Below are 18,308 nucleotides of genomic sequence, written 5' to 3' on the forward strand. Positions count from 1 at the left end.
GCCGTATTACATTTTATACAAAGCAACACTCTGTTAATGAGTCTTGGAAAGTTTAAACCACCTCAGTTTCCTTGTAGATAAATACAAATGGTACTAAGAAAGAGTAAGCTGGAGGAAGGAACATTAGTTAATAGGAAAATATATTAAGCATAATTTACTTCCAGGAATGTAAACTATTGCATTTGCCTTTTTATTAGTTTCAGTGAAAATAAAGTGCAAATGGAAATGCTTTTTTGTACGTTTAAACAGATTAGTATTCCGAAGCACAGATGGCTAGGAGGTGGTACCATTCCAGACTTTGGGAACAGCACAAAAGGTGAAAGGCAGTGGAGTCTTCACAATGTTCTTGGACATATTTATATTGATGGAAGTGGTTTAAAAACAAAGGCAGTAGGGGGAAGAGTTTGAGAGAGGAGACTTGAGGCGAGTGGAAGTAACGTCGTAAAGGTTTTGGTAAACGACAGGAGAGCACGCTTGGCCAGGTCTCATTGTGCAAAGATGGAGTGCCCCACTGTGCTGAATGGGATGTCAACACACCCGATACCAGATGAAGATGGCCTTGAAGGCATTCTCGTTGGAGCAGGACCCACAAGCCATGGTCTGCACCTGCCGGAGTCCAGTGGGAGCCACCTAGGGGACAGACAAAAGTATGTTTTACAAACCCAACTTCTTGGATGCACAAGCATAAAGGTAGATTTGAAGTTTTCGTGACTGCAAGGATTCATACCCTTTGATTTTTTCGGTAAAGTCACGTAGGTAAAAAATGAAAATAAATTAAATCACGACGTTTCGGGCGCAACACAAGTGTCCTTCTTCAGGTGCCACACTCTTAAGTGTGTCACACTTAAGCGGTGTGACACACACTTAAGAGTGTGACACACTTAAGCGTGTGCTTTCTCTAAGTTGTCCCCAACTGAAGAAGGATGCTTGTGTTGCGCCTGAAACGTCGTGATTTAATTTATTTTAATTTTTTACCTACGTGACTTTACCAAAAAAACCAAAGAGTAAGCATAAAGGTCCCCTGCATAGCCGTTGCTTATAAAAGTAATCACACCCAGGATGCGTCTGATCTCATCAGATCTTTGAAGCTAGGCAATGCTGTACCTGAATAGTGTGTGGATAGTTGACCACCGTGCATAAAGCAGGTGTTGTGGGATGCTATAGGCCTATGTTGTGGGCTGCAGAGGGCAGTGTAGTAAAATCAATGTTTGTGTTTTACTATACAGTACTTCCACATGTGCTCCCTGCCTTCAACTCTCATTGACCAGTGTGGTGAAGTATGCTCAAGCAGCCGTCTTGACTGACACACTATTTGGATACATATCATCCAGCAATAGATTGATAAATGGGTCTACATATAAATAAACAGCCATAAAGACTTTTGGACATGCGGTGTAAATGAGTAGCAATTGAGGCCGGCTTGACATGGCACAAGGAGAAGTGGTGTAGACTGCACCATTCTTATGGTAAGTGCCATATTTGTCTCATCAGCATTCCCATCTCTGATGGGACATCACAGACAGACAATGTAGCTCTAGATGGAGTGATTAAGGCTCACTCCGTTTATTTATTATTATTATTTCAGTTTATTTATTAGTTATAGCCGCTGTGAGCCATGCAGCTCTTGAGAAACCTATCTTCAAAATCACCATGAATGTGCCCAATCTCTTCAGATTTTGAACATGAACCAGGGTTAGGCCTGCAAGCGAGACTAAATGGGAGACTGATTGCGAATACCAGATAATGTAGGCTAGGGCTGTGCGATGGCCAGGAGAATGCAGTACATAATGTATTCTTGAAACGATCTGCTTTGAGTATGAATTGATTTGCTGTGTGTTCTATGGGTTCTTTCCATACGCCAAATACTAATTAATGGCATTGGCCAAGCATCCCAATGCAGGACCCCTCATGAAAGAGCCTTGAGACTCAGTCGGGCTTTCCTTGTTAATGGTATTATATTTTGCTCAAGTTTACAAAACAAAAGGTCCCATTAATCATATTTAACAAATGCCGTTGAGTACGTTTCGAATGTGGGACGGAACATCACTTTCCAGTCAAAACTCCACATACTCTTTGAAGAGACCAGTCATAAAACACTTACTTTCTCGACTGCTTCCTCGATACCTTGTTACCCATTCTGGCAAGCGTGACTCACACACATGATCTCGGTGCAATCCACAAACCATACACTGCTCTCGAGAAATCCACACCACTGCTGGTTGTATCCGAGTGTGCGAGTGTCTCATACCGACACGAGAGACTTGTGGAGAAGTTGAGGAAGGTCATGCGGAGGTAAAGCTCCCAGTGCCGGTCGGTTAGCAAATGTGGCCTGCCAACACAAGAAAAGATAGAAGCCCCGTTGGAACATTTTACCTTACAGACTGCTTGGTGCAAATGCCATTGAGGCCAGTGTGGTTAATAAACGAGTGGTGTGGGCAGAATCCTGTATTGTTGGCCGCCTTTGCCTTCCTAGCTGTCTATTCACATGGCTAAAATTACCTAAATGAAGCACAGTACTGGTTCACATATGACTTTCCAGTGGTGTTGTGGAAATTTAACGTAGGTTGCTTGCTTCATAATAATGTGACTTAACCAATAAACATTGCTCCAAACGCACACATAGTTACGTACCAACACACAGAATGGACAGAAAAAACAACTACCATTAGCTACTAAGTGGCAGTGACATTGCAATGACACTTGTGCCAAGCTAGGTACACATTAGAGCGTGCGCTAACACACATGGTGCTCACCAGATTTGCAGGATCTTGCAGGATACGGAGAAGGGCTGGGTGATTGTAACCTGTGAAAAAACAGGCTAGCAGTTTATTCCCTATACATGTAGTCCAATGTAGCAGTCAATAAAAAAAATGCATTCCTTTATGCTTAATAGAATCCACAGTGCAACAAAGACTTGAGGTCAAACAAGATGTCTCACATCAAGGGATTATCCAGGTATATTTTAATAAATAAAATAAGCTGGCAAAGAGGTGGGTAACATGTATTGACGTAATTAATGGGAATGAACTAAACATCCAGCATGAATGGAAGGAGATATAGCATGTGATTAGTTTGGCATTTATTATTACGTGTAGAGATGTACGCAGTGTGCGCAGTTGAGCGGGTGCAATTGAGGATGAGTAGGTGAGCGCGTTGAGGCAGGAGGTTGGCGCCGGAGAGACGGGGGCGATGATTAGGGATTAATGAGTGCAAGAGGCTCCGTGGAGACTACAGCTTAAGTGGAGAGCACGTGGGGAGGGGTATATAAGCGGGAGTGTGCGTGAGCAAAGGGAGTTGTTCGGGGACCAAGGGAGGCTAAGTCATTCAGAAAACAACAGGAAGGTCTTTCTATTTTAATAGAAGTGGCAGGTATATCAGTTAAGACGGAAGACAACAATGTGTAAGCCTGCTTTAGACCTTAATAGAAGCAGGGGACTAAGATTAATCTTCCATAAAGATGTGATTTATAATAATACGTGCACATGCGGGTGTATACATATATGTTTCAACAACCAACCACTAGAGTACAGCAAAACACACGTGGGTGTGTGGATCTGCACTGGTGAAATACTTTTTCCCTACCCCTATTCCAAGGGGATTTCCTTCCCGTTTTAGTATCATCCTTTCCTGAGAATAGGTTTTCCCCTTTTTTCTGGCAACAAAACAGGTGCTAAAATGTTAAAACACCAGACTGAAACCTTTTACAAGGAATCATGTCTGCATTAACCACAATACTTGTTGTCAGACTGCAAACAAAAAAACACTCTATCTTTGAAACTGATTGGTCCACACCAGAGACAGCTTTCTTTGGAGCCTAGTCTCAAAAGGTGTTAGACCAGAGGACGCCAAAGGCATTCTGAGCACAAGTATTGTGGTTAATGCAGACATGATTCCTCGTAAAAGGTTTCAGTTTGGTGTTTAAACATCTTAATACCTGTTTTTGTTGCCAGAAAAAAGGGGAAAACATATTCTCATATTTTGGTACTGGCAAAGGAGGTCCCATGATGATCATCCTTTCCTGTTAACGCCATTTCCTTTCTTGCCAAATAAAACATTTTCTGTTCTTTTCTCATTCCTTTTGGATCCCTACAGGGTCCCCTGCAGGGTTTGTGAATCCCAGGGACATCTTATCAATGTAACTCTAGGACTGCGTACCAAGTGGTAGTGATGAGATCTGCATGTACAGGTCCAGCATGCGATTGCCATCCACATCCACCAGGTAGTTGCCCCGACTGGCTGTGTAGTCGCAGAAAAACTGCACGGCCACCGAGTTCTGAGATGCGCGTACACAAAAAACAAAAGGTCCCATGTACAGCCTACACAGATTTTGAGGGTCAATGTTGATAGCAACCAACTATTAAAGCTGACACAACACATAAGGCGGCGGTGGTGTGGCCAGCACCATGTCTGGCTGTTCACACACCGCAACAGGTACTCATGTAAGGCCGAATCGACAGGAGGCCCAGGACCAGTTCAAATAATCGCCACTGAAGTTAGACGTGGCCAAACATTTTAACTCAGCCGCTGGTTTTGTAATGCAGTGCACTAACCACACATGCGCAAACAACTAAACAACCTGCATTCGGGACAAAGACGTAAAGTTTAGATCAACGACCCCTTGTTCAGGCTAAGCAAACTTTGCTCACAATTACAGGCTATTAAAAGTTTAATGTTGAGCGATTTTGCAGTGGTTAGTTGCACGGCAATATGAACCCTGCAACTAGAGTTTGATTCCCACCCACGGCTAACCTCAGTGGCGAGTGACATCTGAACTGGTCCAGCACATCCTTCGCCAACCCGCACTGGGGGTTGTAGTTTCGTAAAACAAACCCCGTTACGGACAGGGCATGAGACTTTCCCCCAGCAGTGGATTGATAAAGACCTGTACATCAATTATAAACTATTCATATTATGTACATTAAAGTGTTTAATTGTCTCAAATGTTTTGCATACCTGAATCTCCCCAAGTTCCTTGGTTAGGACCTGTTATAACACAAATAGAGAGATATGCATGTGGACACATACATCAGCACACACAAATCAAATAATTAAACGCTATTTCAAGCACTATGCACCCAGACTTAATGCAATTGTGAGTGTGTATGTGTGAGTGTGTTGACCATCTAGGCAGGTCAATGAAACCTCATGCCTCATGAAGCGCGTATCAATATTTGCACAAAGAAAATACAAATGTCCTTTTACATCATCTTTGGTTCTTTTGGTAAAGTCACGTAGGTATAAAATAAAATAAACCACGACGTTTTGGGCGCAACACAAGCATCTGTCATCAGGTGGGAAAGCATGGTCTGCTGCTGAGGCAGACTGTTTTAAAAGGTTTGAAACTTGTCAAGGAAGCCCCTGTAGGTCATGTTAATCTGAACCTCACGGTCCAATGCTCACACCAGGAACCAGGCCAATGGAGAAATGTCTGTTTGCATGTAATGCCAACTTTAGTTACTTTACCAACACTTGATTACTTTAATAGTTTTACATGACATAGCTCTATGGCAGCAAACTTGGGAAGTCAAGAGGACTCAATGTAGGGGTTATAAACCTTGGATTTGGAGGTAACAACAGCAGGGAGAGAAGTCATGCTCGTAAGCATGACGAGTTATGTTCATGACTTTACCTCTAATCCAGGCGAAATCCCTATTGTGCCTTCAATTTACTACTCACTGCCTCTAGCCTCTTGCCATGTGCCTGATGTGTTAAGAGCATGGATGATTGCACAATTTCCCCTTATATACGAGCACATCTGAACTTTGGAGAATGGTGGTGCAGCAGTACGCGCAACGAAATATGATCCCAGTAACCTTGGATTCCTGGTGATAAATACGAGTGGTATGTGTTATCTAAAACCGTCCTGATCTTCCCCGAGGTTAACTTGGCCTAAAATTAGTACGTGATGTGGTATAAACATCAGCATTGGAGGCAACCGGCTATGATGCTCACAACACCACTCCCATGTGTGCTGTGATGCACTGGGCTTGATGGGAGCTCACTTACAAACATTTGCATCTACAGTATACATGGTTAAATCAGGATATCTTCATCATGGTATGGGTGTGAACAAATGCGTATAGGTACAGGCACATGTGCTTTCATGTGTGCATGTTCTTTCATGCATGTAAGCACAAAGAGTAGCCTTATACATTTGTGCACATGTGAAGAGTCATGCACATTTTTACAAGTGGAATGCATGTATATGTTGGTGTGAATTAAATAATAATTAAATAAAGATGACAACCACGAAGACACCTACGCTCGTAATTTAAAGTGGAAATTATCAACCATAAAGACCTGTGTCGAGCTTTCTAAAGGGTTTTAACCTAAAATCTGATTCCGAAATGTGCAATATTGATTCGTAGTTGAAATGTGAACCTTGTTTCTCCCTCCCATTCGTCATCACAAGCTAGAAAAAGCACACATGGCAAAGAAGTTCAAGGTTGAATGCCCATCTAAGAGTTGAACCAATCAATACCAATAAGATACTGGGCTCAAATAAAGATAGTTATCAGTATTGTAAAAAAAAAATGGGGACTCAAGTATATAAAGAGATGATAATATCAGCACAGTCACCACTGACTGCACACACAAAATGATGTTATGTTTTGTTTCATTTAATTCAACACATTCCATTTATCAGGGCTAACATTTATAATTTGTGACACTTTTAGGTCATTGGCTGGATATGATGAGCCTATTGAATGAAGCCAAATCTACGGCAATTTAAAGGAACCAAATGCCTGACAATGTACTGTTACGGCCTGTTGTGAATTATAGTTGTACATTTTTCATTTTTCTCATATGATACCAACAGCTCTATTGAATACAATTGGAACTTTAAAAAAATCAGTTGCTTGTGTGATGTGGTCAACTGCAGCACTGGGAGGCAAAGATTAGCCGAGTTGAATTAACCGGCTTCAAATTCCCCTCGCGTACCTTCCAGGCCTCAACAAATGATTGCCAACAGCCGTAGCCTCTGGAAATCCTTGCGGATTAACTGGGAAGCTTGCTAGTTGTGCATTTGAATGAACATTTACGCATGGGAGTGCTGTGCGAGTGCACGCATGGCTTTGCAAGTTATCAACCCAGTTTGTCTTACTTGTGATTTGGGCCCTGGCACGGTCGTCTTCATGAGGGGACCCTCGTACTCTGGGAGACCCTGGTCATGGAGCGAGGGAGAGGCCTGAGCCCCCATTGCTCTCCCTGTGGATGAGATAATGCATACACAAGGAAAAATATCTCCTATGTAGCCTATACAGACTGTGAGGACAAGTCCTGTTGGGGACACCATCCCCATGTGCTTAGGGGACCACGAGGGGGTGGTGTCGTCAGCAAAATGCCTAAGTGGACTTTGTCACCCCCATGCTGATGTTTAAGCCCACAGGGGATTATTGTGTCCGTCCATCCGTCGTGCATCCAAAAATGGGAGGGGTGGGGCTGGGTGGGGAGTGGCTGGGTGGGGGGGTGCTGGGTGGGGAGGGGCTGGGTGGGGAGGAGCTGGTCACCCCGTGGTGCCCTTATAAAACTCAACGTTTAACCTACTCACGCCGGCTTGTGCCTGCCCTCACAGTCGGGCATATTTGCGGTATACACCACGCCGCCGTTGACCCTGGCCATTGACCGAGCAACCCAACGTCCCTACCAGCTCCCTCCGCAGGAATGTGTTTGCAAGAATTGCTCACATAATGGGCTGCTCTTGAAGCCACTATTCACCACCAAGCAGTGGGCACGTCACCACAGCTCATGCCGAGATAGGTATACTTTGAGGTCACTTTAAGTGCCAAAGGCTCACTGGAAATAAGTCCAGGTCTTATGGGTTAACTGAATGGGATGATTGGCAGATGCGCCAACTGTGCTTATTATTGTGCCATCTTATCATAGCCCATGACAGGAAGGACCACACATGCTCCCTCACTTTTGTTGCCCCAGTGCTGATGTAACCCTTTTGGTACTGAAGGACACCCATTTTACATGAAGTCAATAAGGCCAGAGATGATTGAGATACCCAGTGACAAGATGATATCGTCCAATGTGGCATAGATTTTAACCTGGGTGGATGAGATTGTTGCAGTGTGTTAACCAAATCTACACCACACATAAAAAGCGTAACCCAAAGAGATTGTGGTACTTTAATACCAGTAACCATTTTCACATCATAACAAATGTGTTCAGTGCAAGTCATACTTTTTATTGTGTTAATGAATGCTGCATTTTAATTTCGTTTAATACATTTTCATATATTTTGTTGTCCTAAATTGATTCATTTTCTTTCATTAAAAAAATGTGAATAAAGCGACCTCTTGCCAACACTTTGGAAACCCACATAGCCTTGTGGACCTTTTATACCTTTTGTACAAATGTAAATGCATCATAGAACTGGGGGTGTTCACCAACAGCTCAAACATGCACGTTATTATGCAAGCACTGCAGTCTTCGAGTCAAACTAATTTGATTGCTCACGATCCATGAATGCCGCACTGATGAGCAGATGTTTGCCTGCAGGCAAGCTCAGGCATGCAAATGCGACTGCTGAAACAGGAATACTTCCTTCCTGAATCTTATAGTGAGCTGATTTTATTAACAGGACAGGGCCATGTTTATAAAAATATAAACATAAAAACCTGGACTTGATTTATCCCAAATAAGTCTGAAATTTCCTGCTGAACATGTGGCCAAGAAACTATTTAAATACGCTTAAATGCTATGCAATTACGTTTTTTTTAATGACCACTGAAAAAGAGAATGCCAATGTAAATTGAAAGCCACAATTTTCAGGCGCACCACCATAAGGCACTCTCATGATACTATAGGCAAACTGAAATTCCTTCATCTCCGTTAATACAACACAATATAATGTTTTTCTCCCACCTTTCATTCAATACAATGTTTTTTCCACCGAGGAATGCGATTCAATTAAAGAATCAAACATTTGTTTTTAGATTGTTGTAAATGTAACAGCTACGAGTGGTTGGAGGGGCACACTGCAAATCCCATTGTGCAGGTGGGAATTTGAAAGCAAACATAGCAGTTAAATGTTCTGTGATACAAGTGTAATAAAAGACTCCGTCAGGCCTCCGTTTGTCTTTTATTTAGGTTCTTCTCCGCACCCCCCACTGGCCTCCTCTCGGACCAGTGTCGTCGCGTGCGCGCCCCGCGCACGTTCCCTCTCGCGTGCCACGCACGCTCTCTCTCGTGTCGCGTGCCACGCACGCTCTCTCTCACGTGCCACGCACGCTCTCTCTCACGTGCCACGCACGCTCTCTCTCACGTGCCACGCACGCTCTCTCTCACGTGCCACGCACGCTCTCTCTCACGTGCCCCGCACGCTCCTCCGTTAGCTCCTCTATTGCCGCACTCCGCACACCGCTGACCGACAGCGTGCAGAGGTCCTTCGGCCACGTGGCCGATGGCGCGGATCTTTCCTCACCACCCAACGTGAATCAGCCTCTTAACTTCCCCGACTGCCCCGATCTCTTCCGGGCTCCCACTTATATACATTCCCCCCACGTGACCCTGACTCCTCCCCTTCCGGATCCTCAGATCCGGCCTTCCAATACTACCCCGCTGGCTCCGCCCCCATTCACCTCGCCTCCCATTGGAGCCGAGGTGAACGGTGGCCCCTCCCACACGCCCCGCAGACCAGGCTCCGCCCCCCAATACCCCGGGCCGTGTGATTGGACCCGAGCCCAGCAACAACCCCATTTACGCTCGCATTACACGTGTTATAGTCTGAGTGGTAGGTTGTAAGTTTTTTTTTTAAGAAGTACATTTTAACTTTCATTTAACAATGAAACAAAATAGCAGATCAAAGTTTTTTTGGGATGAGTTTTCATGTAATAGTGATTAAATAGAATCCTTCTTGCCGTTCTACCTCCTACAGACACCAAATTGAAGACTCCATCTCAGCATGATCCACCATCCCGATCTCTTTCAGGTGGCTAGTTTAAAAAGGTATAAACCAATAGCACCTGGTATAAACACCAGGTACTGGACAGAATAATTGACAAATTACTGCTGGATTAGACAATTCACGGATTAACAAATGCACTACAATTCCTGTATTAAAATAAATTACTGTATTGCAAGTTAGTAATTTTAATAAGTGTGATACTCACGTGGGATAGGAGTCTGTGAGTGTCTCGAAATGGTCAGCAGAGACCGACGAGCAAGCATCCTGGAAGCCATTATGAACCGCAGCTCACAGCAGCAACACCAACCAGCCGCAGAACGTTCTCTCAAGCGTGCTGCGCCGACACCCTAGGAAAAGCACACACACAGGTCATTACCAGTCACGATCCATCCACTGCTGGATTAAGATCTACCCAAGTCACTGCCATATGTGGCTGTGTAAGGACAGTACGGGCCCTAGTGGCCAAAAACAATGATTGCAGCGATGAGGACAGGCAGGGACAAGTGAGATAACTCTGGGTGAGGAGTCAACGCGGGGGTAGAGATGGAACCCCCAGGGTGTTATAGTGAGGCAAAGGAGAGAGTTCGGGAAAAAGGGGCGTGGCAGAGCCGAGGGGAAACAAAAGGCAGCGCGGAGCAGGGCTCGGGGCTGCTATGGGGATTCGGGGTCCGGACTGTCGTGGCTGTCATCACGGTGGATCGCCCTCATCGTCTTGGAAGGCTGGGAAAGAAGTTGTATATCTTCGCCGTGGCTACTACATCGACGGATCCTATACAGTAAAACCTTGGATTGCGAGTAACTTGGTCTGCGAGTGTTTTGCAAGACAAGCAAATTTTTTAAATTAATATTAATTTGATAAACGAGCGAGGTCTTGCAATACGAGTAGCTTTGTCTGCCGAGCGTCACTTGATCACAACTGATATACGAGTGCTTTGGATTACAAACACGTTTCCGGAACGAATTATGCTCGCAATCCAAGGTTTTACTGTATATATATATGTCAGTCAGCTATATAGTGAATGTCGTGTAGCAGCTACGTACAGTCACCCAGTTGTATAGAGTCAACCTGCGTCCACCTGATAACATGGTCGAGTCAGGTGGACTGTAATATATAATAAATATATATATAACTTAAGCAAGACAGCGTCGCTGAGTGCTCCATTACATCTGCACACGAACCGATTTCAGACCCCATTTTTTTGTACAGATAGTCCGAGTTATGACGGTCCGACTTACGATATTTCGATCTTACGATGGCAATAGCGATATGACAAAATTGTAAAATATTTTAAATTTCGCGCGGCAGGCAAACACAGCAGCGTACGAGGTACGATGCATTCAATGCATGTTAAAAGTTATTATAGCAGATAGGATTGTTTCCTGGAAAAACTTTCTATTAAATTACAGTTCATATAGGTAGGCTAAGAATGTAACTTTTTTTTTACTTTACATTTTACTGTGCAATACAGAATTGTAATTAATAAATACATACAGTGTATAGTTTATATAGTACGGTACTGTAAATTGCTCTGTTTTGCTAAATTATCACCATTCTTTAAACTCCTGGGTAGGCTAGGCTAGGCCATCCTCAACTTACGATATTTTGACTTACGATGGGGTCGTCGTAACGCATCTCCATCGTAAGTAGATGACTACCTGTAATGTGTTTCCCAAGCTTATTTTTTAAAATCCTTTATATTAAGTTCACTTGCGCATTTGTTTGCTTGCTCACGACCGTGCAAATCTTTCGGTCGTTTTTTAACCCACTTCCCGTGATCCAATCGAGCTGACATTTTCCACACACACTCGTTGTGCGTGACAATTAATGTTCGTGAAAAACATTTTCAAAAATGTTACACTTTTTAGGACTAAAATATTATATTTAATTACCAATTGCTTAATGGTTCCATGCAATCATCTGACCCATAGGTGGCAGCCATCTCAAGCCAGAGGACGAGAGGACTCTAGCCGCCACGCATATAAAGGATTTATAGTGAAAAACTTTGTTTTTACGGGTTATACTTGTTTTTATTAACAATCAATGTAACATGCGTATGTTCTCTAATGCATGTGTTCCCCTTCCTGTCTCTCATTGTGATTTGAAGTATACACACATGAACATAAGCACTTCTAAATCACTGTTTATGTATTCTTTAAATGGCAAATTTCCTCCAACAAAAGCAGATATTCTTCATAGCTAATGTTGTTAAAGTTGTGGACAAAAGGTCAAGAGATTTTGTGAACTTAATCACTGTTATCAAGGCAGATTATAACCGCTAAACTGACAGTAGAATTAATCATTCAACTTATCAGAGATTTGACTGACATTTCAGGAATCAATTCTTTGTCTAAGTGTTATTGTTTAGTTTGTATCGTTTTTCATCAAGTTTCTACGTGTTTATTTGCTCCAATAAGTCCTCAAGTTATATTATTAATTGCATATCATGTTCAAAAATCAACCAATTCTCACATGCATGATAAGATGCATTGTTATGTACCCAGTAATGAATTCCACATTTTAACAGGAGGCAAAAGTATTACGTGCAGCAAGCCAGCAAGAATATACAATTCACATGGTCAGATGAACAGATATGTAATAGGAGTAAGAAGCCAGATGGGTGAATGATGCGAGGCAACAATGACAAAAGTATTTGTACCGACAGAAGAGGCAATGGGTGACAATAGCGCGAAAGGATAAGACGGATAATGCATTATATGGAGCTGGACATAAATTCAGTGAAGAGCTTTTGATTAAATTCTGTCTAGAAATGTTCGAGTTAAGGAGTTGTATTCCATTCTGAAGATGATGTGTAGCATGTTAGGAGTTGATGCTTACTAAACAGATTTTGTGCAGATTACAGGGTAATCGTGGCATGTAGCAAGATTAATACGATACAAATTTGCGGATTACGAGGCTGTATTAGTCTATGTAATGGATATTTTTCAACATGTTTTAGACGCTGTGACCAGATAATTTCAGCACAGCTAGTTTTTGCTGATGCATACAACATACACATTGCTAAGTAAAACAATTAAAACGTGCTGCCTTTCCCTGTAGTTTCACTCCTGCAGCTTCAAGTGAGTCCCACTCACTCTATTGGATCACAATTTGCCGTCCACAAAGCATGTTTAATCTGCTGTGGTGTGCCGCAGATTAGCGGAGGAGTTTCGAACCGATCATTATCCGCAAATTACAGCCATATGTGGATTATTGGCTTTGCGCTTTATTGTAATGTATCTATATAAAACTTCGTTCGCACCGTACGTAGCCACCTGTGATGATCGGAGGTGGAGGAGAACGAATCGGAGGTGCAAGGGAAGGAAATCAGAGGTGCGGGGGAAGTCGCGAGCAGAGTTTGATTCGCGCCTCTGAATAACATCAGTCGAGAGGGTTACTTGAACCAATTTGGGTGTCCCACGTTTTCACTAACCAGACTAAATAACCCCCTTAACCAACATTTGTATTAAAAGGAGTCTCTAACAAATTTCGATTTAAAGCTTTCGTGACTGCAGGGATTCATATTCTTGGTTATTTCGGTAAAGTCACGTAGAAGGGAAATAATAAAATAATAAAAGACAATTTGTATTGTAAATTTTTTTTATTTTATTATTTCCCTTTTACGTGACTATACCGAAAGAACCAAGAATATGAGTCTCTAACAAGTTGGTGAATAAAGTATTCTACTCTCATCAAGTGTCACACACATGGCACTGCATATAGATTATATAACAAAAACAATCTGCATAGAAAATTAGATGATAATGCCCCATACACTCTTCTCTTTGGCAATAGGGCAAGTTGCATGGTTGGCTGATGAATGCTGACGGTCTGAAAACAATCCAAGCCAATGCTTTCTGTATTTCTACATGATTGGTAGTTGGAGAAAACAAGATATTTGATAAGGTCGTTTAAATGTGAATTTTCAATCTGCACTTTGGCCGAGAAATGGATGCCCAGCCAGGAAATGAAGTGTTCATAATTTCTAGCTGGCAAATGATAAAGGTCAGCTTTATTAACTGCTTTCGAAATCACTCGCACACGGCTCTATCAATATAATTTTATATTGCTGCTTATGTACTGTCAAATACAAGTGTAAGTCAGACGTCCATATCCAGCATACAGGAATGCATTGACGGATTGCCAAAAGAGAGAACACTGCATAGCACACTGAAATAAGCTTGTACACAGGATTGTTGCATCACAAGACTCAAGAGTTTGCTCCGGATTGGGGAGGCGTTCATCAAACAGTGGATAGATCATGGCTGACAAGCTGTATATAATAATCTATATTGCGTACTGTATAAGGATACAACTAAACCACGATATCTGGTTCTGCAATACTCTGTATTATTCTCTAAGTGGTGAAACATGTCATATATTCACCACACCCACAGATGATACAGAATAATCAGGCAGGGTTGTTGTTCAAACAAATGGGGGGTGATGCTCATCTTCTGTTTACAGCCCCCGGGTAGCATTGGAAATTCCATGTTCCTATGATGGGCATGATAGTAATTACATGAGTCAAACAAAACTGACCTCCCAGTACGGAACTCGTTATATTGGCGTCAGGAGACACAAAGTTTTGATATCCAGTACTCTATGGGGCGACATAAAGACAAAGATCCCCCGTGTAGCCTCGACAGACTGTAGGGGCAAGTGCTGTTAGCGAGCACCTATGAAGGCCGGCACGGCACCACGAGGGGGTGTGTGGCCAGCACAATGCCCGACCGCCTTTGTCTCCCTCATACATCACACGACCCGGTCACATAATATTGCATTGATCAGTACGATGGTACATTTACCCAAACCCGAATGTTGTCATGGGTTGCCACCATTTGGGTCGGCAATCACGTTGTGTGTTTAACACTAGTGCCTGCAGGAGTGGCATGAGACAATTACGAAATATCGATTTACACCCCGTAGAATGCCATACTGTACGTATAAGGATATTCCCCACCCCAACCCATTTAGCCTCTCAGACTGTTGCAGCAATGATTTATACCTATTATTGACAGTGTGGCCGGCTCCACGTCTGCGTGGCCACCCCTAGTCGGTGCATGCTCATCCTTCACCACATCAGGTACTCATTTAAGGCTGAGTCGATCTAGGGGAGGACGGACCTCCAACCGGTTCGGGATATCGATCTGGGAATAGAAGCTCGGTTGGCAGGAGTTGGACCACGTTGAATAGTGCACCAACCGCTTCTCGTTACGCCGAAATGTACACAGCCTTCTGATGAATCTGTTAACAAAATGCATTGATTTGTATTGTATCGTTATTGCTATTACACAATTGCAGCGAAAACCCGATATCGAAACATAGAATAACGTGAGAACTACAGCACAATACGAATAATAATACATAACGCCGCACTATTAATGTAGTAAAGAATATAATGATAAAGAATATAATATAGTACTGTATATTAACGATACCGCAATGCGCTGTATCAAATCTAACACCACTTCACTTTGTAAATCGTACCACGTTTAAGTATTGCGAACCTCTGAGGCATTTCTCCCCGTTTGTGTAGAGATTTCAGCAATTGCAGTCATACACGGTTGTTATCTACAAAATGTTACGTACTGTCGTTATAAATACGTGATTTTAGTAACAGAGTGTAACAGCTTGCACGATTACATCACACTGTATACGGTGTGTGCACATATTTGCACAGACAGCACGTATACTTGAATAGCTTACACATTACAATTTACACTCGATTCAGAATACATTACTACACGTGTGGAGTAATGTATTCTATTGCAAGAAAGAGATGCGTTGTCGCAATATAGTAGCGCAGTTATGTCACGGATTGTTTTTAATGCACGCATTATTAACCCATGTGCCCAAATTAATTACCCTCATATGAAGCAGATACTGAGCTCTGAGGCAGACAATATTATTTGACATAGATACACACATGTACACGGTACATTTGTTGTATACGAATATAGGGAAGGAATACTTGTATAGCTTACACATTACAATTTACACTCGATTCAGAATACATTACTGCACGATCTGCGTGTACGTGGCGATGCGGCTGCTCACTCACCACTCACTCGCTACGCAGCAGCAGCAGAATGGCCAGGAGCCTTCCCCCCACGCCGCCTTTATATACAGAGGGGGGAGGGAGAGGGGGGGCGTGACACACACGGGGGGGAGGGGGGGAGTCACACACACGGGGGGGAGGGGGGGGGAGTCACACACACGGGGGGGGGGGAGTCACACACACGGGGGGGGGGGGAGTCACACAAGGGGGGGGGGGGGGAGTCACACAAGGGGGGGGGGGGGGGAGTCACACACACGGGGGGGGGGGGGGGGGAGTCACACACACGGGGGGGGGGGGGGGAGTCACACACACGGGGGGGGGGGGGAGTCACACACACGGGGGGGGGGGGGAGTCACACACACGGGGGGGGGGGGAGTCACACACGGGGGGGGGGGAGTCACACAAGGGGGGGGGGGAGTCACACACGGGGGGGGGGGGGGAGTCACACACACGGGGGGGGGGAGTCACACACACGGGGGGGAGTCACACACACATGGGGGGGGGGAGTCACACACGGGGGGGGGGGGAGTCACACACGGGGGGGGGGGGAGTCACACACGGGGGGGAGGGGGGGGGAGTCACACACGGGGGGGGGAGTCACACACACATGGGGGGGTCACACACACGGGAGGGGGGGAGTCACACACGGGGGGGGGGGGGAGTCACACACACGAGGGGGGGGGGGAGTCAGAGTCAGACACACGGGGGGGGGGGGGGTCAGAGTCGGACACACGGGGGGGGGGGGGAGTCAGAGTCACACACACGGGGGGGGGGGGGAGTCACACACACGGGGGGGGTCATACACCAAGTGCACGCCGTGTGAGCGATGGGGGGGTTAGAGGTTGAGAGAGTTGTTGTGTTGTTGTTGATTCGCGATTTGCCCTACGCTGCGCTACGAACCCGACGACTCCAGTTCGATTCCAGCTCACCGCCACCAACACCAGCGATTACCTGAACCGGTCCTGGGCCTCCTCCCCTAGGTCGACTCAGCCTCAAATGAGTACCCGGTTCGGTGCATACGTGTGGGGTGGTTCTTTGTTGGAGGCAGGCTGTGGGAGAGGACCAATGCTGCTGCTGCTTCTGCCCGTCGATGGTTAATCGTTCATTGCCTCTCTCCCCTTACACGACAACTATCGGAGCACAAAGACAAAGACTGCTGCTGTTGGGGGGCGGGTGCTGATGGCCAGCACGGCACACGGTGGATGGGGTTGGGTGGGCGGGCAGCAACCACGCCCAGTCCTGATGCATCGACAAACAATTACAAACGTAATTATAATCGATGTATTAAAAAAAACTAATGGTATATAAATACGTTGAATGGAAAAGCTAATACGTTCAATTTCGATTTAAAGCTTTTGTGACTGCAGGGATTCATCTTTTTGGTTCTTTCGGCAAAGGCACGCAGAAGGGAAATAATAACATAATAAAACATAATAAAATAAAAATGTAAATAAAATTCCCTTCTACGTGACTTTACCGAAAGAACCAAGAAGAAGAGCTATATGGGGGTTGTTTGACCATACTTCACCACTCTGGTCAGTGTGGATTGGTAAATGGTTGGGGTGGGGGGAGGTTCGGTTCCCCAGGACCGGTCCGAAGCAATTACTCTTCAGTATTGTAAATCATATTTACAGAACTGTATTAAAACGATGTATTGTTCTCATCAAACACGTGTAAAACCACACACATGTGTACGGTATTTAAACAAAAATGAACACAGGATATTGCAGTCGTGTAGTGCACACAATCACAAGTGCGCACGTCAGCATTGCATCCTGTGGGTTAGACAAGATCGTTACACTTATCGGGGTCTTTGCAGTAAGCACGTTGCAAAGCTGTGAACAAAAATGTGTGCACGAAACACTGCGTTTTTGTGTAGCACAAATATCTGCACGCACAAGCCAAATTGTGTTTCTTCCAAGTGCTGCCAATCCACCGTACGCGTCTCGCAACGTGTTCGTCTTGCCCACCCATTCATTCCCTCTACCCCTTCTCTCGCCCCATCATGTCGACCCACCACCTCCCCCTTCCTTCCTCTTCCTCCACCACCCCCAGAGCCGGTCTGACCCAGCTTAAACCGGTGCCTAAGGGGGTCCCTCCTGTTCCTTTTTTTTCAGGATTGGGGCTCCTCTTTCCACTCGTTCACGGTCACAGTCATCAACTCCAAAGCTCTTTAACATGCACGCCGTGTTTTACAAGCAGATACAATGACACAATACTCTGTGCTGCAGACGACACGAACACATTACATGCATGCACACACAAAATTATGAATATCTATACCAACATACCACACACGCGCGCGGGCATATTGGGCATCATACAAGCGATAT

At 44.5% G+C, this 18,308-nt stretch overlaps 1 protein-coding gene across 1 annotated transcript in view; it reads right to left on the reverse strand.

Annotated features, from left to right (window-relative positions):
- Positions 1-16,030, reverse strand: part of ABAT (4-aminobutyrate aminotransferase) — a 31,199-nt gene extending 15,169 nt beyond the window's left edge. The window contains exons 1-8 of the mRNA XM_061569956.1: positions 15,979-16,030; positions 10,122-10,263; positions 7,106-7,209; positions 4,954-4,983; positions 4,156-4,273; positions 2,754-2,803; positions 2,249-2,329; positions 538-630 (exon numbers count right to left, since the gene is read on the reverse strand). Coding sequence (XP_061425940.1) covers positions 538-630; positions 2,249-2,329; positions 2,754-2,803; positions 4,156-4,273; positions 4,954-4,983; positions 7,106-7,209; positions 10,122-10,191 — 546 coding nt within the window. The 5' untranslated portion in view covers positions 10,192-10,263; positions 15,979-16,030. The remainder of the gene's footprint in view (positions 1-537; positions 631-2,248; positions 2,330-2,753; positions 2,804-4,155; positions 4,274-4,953; positions 4,984-7,105; positions 7,210-10,121; positions 10,264-15,978) is intronic.
- Positions 16,031-18,308: the final 2,278 nt, after the last annotated feature.

Source organism: Lethenteron reissneri, chromosome 44, assembly GCF_015708825.2.
Source record: "Lethenteron reissneri isolate LAM-NWPU_2019-01 chromosome 44, ASM1570882v1, whole genome shotgun sequence".
NCBI classification, from domain to species: domain Eukaryota; kingdom Metazoa; phylum Chordata; class Hyperoartia; order Petromyzontiformes; family Petromyzontidae; genus Lethenteron; species Lethenteron reissneri.